We start from the raw sequence: 4,617 nt of genomic DNA, 5'->3' as shown, positions 1-4,617 counted from the left end.
CACTAACCATGGCTGTCTGGGAGCCTCCAGAATGAGAAAGTCAGGTCCAGGACACAGAGAGTAACCTGGCTCCAGCAGACACACAGGGATCCAAGGAGGGAAGGGTAAAGATCAGATCAAAACAGAACTAGAATCTAGGACTCAAGGCATTCTGCAGTGGGGGAGGGGAGAGAGGAAACCGGGATGGGGGTAGGGAGATAACCCACAGGGGTAGTAACCAGGAGCTCCCTCCAAACCAGAGTATGGCAACACAATTGTTGTGCACCTCTTTAGGGCAATTTGTAAATTCTTTCTCAGATTCCCAACATTATTATTTTACATCTCCATTCCCTATACAATTCTTCATTAATGTATTTAGTTTTGTGCCCTTCAGTCCCACCCAGTTCTGTAACTGACTTCCTATTAATAGCAGGTTATAGCAGACACTTGATTCAGTTCAATTTTGGCTATATTTTCTGAATCAAACTCAGAACACATAGTACTTATACTTAAGGATCCAGGGAATGGAATATCTGAAATTAGGATTTTCTGGAAAGATCCAGAGTGTTTGGCAGTAGTATGCATATTATTTACTTGGAAAGCTGTCCTGCAGTTCCCAAACTGTCCACTACCATCAGCTCAGCAGTCCATAGAAGGCTCAGCCTTAATCCTTGGCTGAAAAGCCCTCCACTATCAACAACTGGCATTCAAGGCCAAAAAGTCCTTTTGTCTGTTTAATTATTTTTGTAATTTAAAAACTTTGTTAAATAATTTTAAGTTTTTTAATACGTACTACATTAGCATGGTCCTAAAGTAAGAGTATGCAAAATAGTATTCAGCAATCTCCCTCCCACTCCTTTCCTCTGGAACCCAAGTTATTTGTCCCAATATTATGTTTCTCGTGAATCCTTGCAGAATTTTATGCACTGCAAGTAAATATGTCTATATCATTAAGTTATATTATTTTTCTTAAAGAGCTTTCAGATTTTTTTGGTTTTAAAATTAATATATGGCCCTGGCCGGTTGGTTCTGGTAGAGCGTAGGCCAGGCATATGGATGTCCAGGGTTTCATTCCGGGTCAGGGCACACAGGAGAAGTACCCATCCGCTTCTCCACCCCTCCCCCTCTCCCTTCTTTCTAGCTCTCTCTTCCCCTCCCGCAGCCAAGGATCCATTGGAGCAAAGTCAGCCTGGGCGCTGAGGACAGCTCCATGGCCTCTGCCTCAGGCACTAGAATGGCTCCGATTGCAACCGAGCAAGGGTCCAGATGGGCAGAGCATTGCCCCCTAGTGGGCTTGCCAGGTGGATCCCAGTGGGAGCATGAGGGAGTCTGTCTCTCTGCCTCCCTGCTCCTCTCACTTCAGAAAAATACAAACAAAACTAAACTAAAACTAAACTTAATTATGTTCCAATGTTTTTTCGATTATAAATAATACTGCAACAATCATCTTTATATTACCTGAGTTCCAATTTTCATATCTTTAGAACCCTATAAGGAGAATTTCTAAGTTCTTTAAAATATTAGAAATACCCCTAGGAGGTAGCTCTTATTATGCTTTTAATAGGTACTCACCCCTATAAGAAAATGCGATAAATTTGTGGTAGAGTTCTGAGTTTGAATCTTGATTCAATCACTAAAACACACTTCACCCGTTTCATGAACTAACTTCACGCTCTCTCTGCTGTACAGAATATTAAATACCCATCATGCCCTCTTTACCGCCAATGCTTTGAAATAGGGCAGGGGAAACTGGATATAAAAGAGGGGAGGAAAGAAAACTTTGTTTCTTTCCTAGGGTAAAGGGACTCTGAATCTTGGAGCCTTATGTTTTTCCAGGCAATAGAAACCCACTGCCCCTGAAATGGGTGTGCATCTTACAATAAAGACAGGATTCTACTCACTAATATTCAACCCATATCCACTCCTATCCCCCCGTAACGCCTAGCAGTGTCTGGCACAAAATGGGCACATTCCACGTGTCTTAAAAAGCCTGCAATGTAGCAACTGGGCGCCAATGTTTGCAAGGCTGCAACATGGTTGCTACTGGGCCAAATCCTGCAATAGTGCGCCGCCTTCTGCCCCGCTGGAGAAAAGCCTACAATGGACTACATTTACCGGCATGCCTTGAGAGAAACTTCCGGTTACACGGGAAGGAAGTTGAGAAACACGTGAGGCGATCAGTTAGCACTTGGATCCTTCGGCTCCAGCGTAGTCATGTTTCTCCAGTATTATCTCAACGAACAAGGGGACCGGGTCTATACCCTGAAGGTGAGAAGAGGGAACAGATTGTAAATGAGCGTGGAAAGAAAAGTAGGTGGGAGGAGAGGTTGAAATCAGCCACGGAGGTGCGGAGCTGGGTAAGGGGTGCTAGAAAGCGCAGATGTCGGACGCGGTAGAAGCTGGAGTGTGTGACTGCTCGTTCTGACCGTCGCGCCTCCCGTCTTCCTGTTTACCTTTTTTCCCCTGTTCGCCTCCCCATCCCAACCTCCATGACCCTTACGAAGCCAATGATGGAGTTTTCTTGTCCTCTCTTTCTTCTCCGAGCAGAAGGTTGACCCTATGGGACACCAGACCTGCTCGGCTCATCCTGCTCGGTTCTCCCCAGACGACAAGTACTCTCGACACCGAATTACCATCAAGAAACGTTTCAAGGTGCTGATGACCCAGCAACCGCGCCCTGTACTCTGAGGGACCCTTAAATTTCATGTCTCTCCTGCCGCCCGCTTCCCCTCTGAGACTTTCCAAATCCAAGCTCTTCAATCCGTGAGCCTTGAAGCCTTTTTACCACCCTTGCTCTTTGGAATCCGGTGTCGTCATTACCTTTGGTCATGCTTGTGCAAGGCAATCATGATAGCATTCCCCTTCAGGACAAGTCTGAATCTTCTTTTCATATTTTGACTCACTGCCAGGTTATTAAAATGACTTGAAAGAGCTCTTTTGTATATGTTGTGGGAAGAAATGAGTAGTTTAAAAAAAAAACAAAAAACGATAGAAGTGGGAGGGAAGAGTAACCCAGGGGTACAAGGAGTACACTTGAAAGAAAATCTTAAGTAGCTGCTGTAGCAGGAGCAGTGCTGTGCTGTTAGTGATGGGAGGGTGTTGGGGAAGGGAAGAGAAGGCTCGTACATAATTGTTGGCTTTCGCTGAAAAACATCCAAGTAGTCAGGTAAGTAATTTTTTGCCCCTTATAATGACATCTTGACTCAAAACAGAAGAGTTGCTTGACAAATAATAGCCATGTTGTAAAAGGAAGGCAGTGAATTGAAAGGAGATCAGGATTCTCTCCTCTTTGTATAACTAAGAAAGTCACTTAATTTATTTAATCCCACTTTCTCATAATTTCTACTTCCTTTTCAACTCTAAAACTGATTGGGTTCAGTGGTGGTCTTTAATATTAATCTAAAGTGTCATCCAACCATTGTGAATAGGAAATGTCTGTATGCATATTTACTGCCCCTGTTGTAATATTCAGTATTCCCAGGCATTTATTTCTCTCCTTTAAGGAATTGCCCTCTTACATACACCTAACTTTATATTTCTCTCTGGTAGCTAGCTGCTATATGGAACTCTACATGAATCTTAGTTTAAGAGATGAGATATAAGAGATTCAAGCAGGGACTTTGTTGTTTTTGTGCTACTTTTGAGGGTTAATGACAAAGTAATGTGGAGATGTCTATAGATTGGAGTGGCTGTCATGGGGCAACCATAAATTTTTAATCCAATTACTTGATTTATTTTTTCTTCTTTTCCAAGTGAGAGGAGGGGAGATAGAGATAAAAAAAACAGGCTCCTGCGTGCACCTTGACCCGGCAACCCCCATCTGGGGCCATGCTTGCCACCGAGCTATTTCCCCTGATGTGTAGGCTCCAGGAGCCATCCTCGAGCCCTGCTGATACGCTCTAACCAATGGAGCCATGGGGTGGGGGCAGAGTGGGAGGGGTGGAAAAGCAGATGGTTGCTTCTGTGTGCCCTGACTGGGAATCCAACCCCGGCACATCTATATGTGGGACCAGTGCTCTACCACGGAGTCAACCGGCCAGGGCCCCAATTACTTTATATTAGAGGGAACATGAGGCAAAATATTGTTTCAAAAAAGGCTAGCTGACTTTTTTTTCTACCTCTCCTTGTCAAGTTAATCCACTCATTTCCCAGTCTTATTTGTGGCTTTTGACATGGGATTTGAATATTTACTTAATGCCACAGATTTAACAATTGTTTTGTAGAGCCTGACCAGGCGGTGGTGCAGTGGGCAGGGGTCCCCAAACTACGGCCCCCTGAGGCCATTTATCTGGCCCCCGCTGCACTTCTGGAAGGGGCACCTCTTTCATTAATGGTCAGTGAGAGGAGGGGAGATCTGCATCCTGTGCTCTTGAAGTACTGTATGTGGCGGCGTCGCAAAGCGTGGCATCGCTCACGTACAGTACTACTTCTGGTGACGCAGGACGCACGCGCCATGCCCCAGAAGCGCGTCATATCACTTGTTACGGCTAGCAGTGACAAATATGGAACCAGATATTGACCATCTCATTAGCCAAAAGCAGGCCCATAGTTCCCATTGAAATACTGGTCAGTTTGTTGATTTAAATTTACTTATTCTTTATTTTAAATATTGTATTTGTTCCCGTTTTGTTTTTTTAC

At 44.3% G+C, this 4,617-nt stretch overlaps 1 protein-coding gene across 1 annotated transcript; it reads left to right on the top strand.

The window, feature by feature from the left end:
- The first annotated feature begins 2,126 nt into the window (after window positions 1-2,126).
- Window positions 2,127-2,910, top strand: NOP10 (NOP10 ribonucleoprotein). The gene is made up of 2 exons (XM_066341972.1): window positions 2,127-2,247; window positions 2,527-2,910. Exons 1-2 carry the CDS (start codon window positions 2,194-2,196, stop codon window positions 2,665-2,667), a joined length of 195 nt encoding a protein of 64 aa, XP_066198069.1. The 5' UTR covers window positions 2,127-2,193; the 3' UTR covers window positions 2,668-2,910.
- The last annotated feature ends 1,707 nt before the right edge of the window (window positions 2,911-4,617 follow it).

Source organism: Saccopteryx leptura, chromosome 6 (genome assembly GCF_036850995.1).
Source record: "Saccopteryx leptura isolate mSacLep1 chromosome 6, mSacLep1_pri_phased_curated, whole genome shotgun sequence".
Classification (NCBI taxonomy): domain Eukaryota; kingdom Metazoa; phylum Chordata; class Mammalia; order Chiroptera; family Emballonuridae; genus Saccopteryx; species Saccopteryx leptura.
Note: the sequence above shows the minus strand (reverse complement) of the source record. Positions and strands in the feature narration are given on the sequence as shown.

Bases quoted from the DNA above. Each gene is read 5' to 3' on its own strand.
- NOP10 (XM_066341972.1), top strand. From the start codon at position 2,194: ATGTTTCTCCAGTATTATCTCAACGAACAAGGGGACCGGGTCTATACC. The intron at 2,248-2,526 runs GTGAGAAGAGGG...TTCTCCGAGCAG, and splicing joins ACCGGGTCTATACCCTGAAG to AAGGTTGACCCTATGGGACA.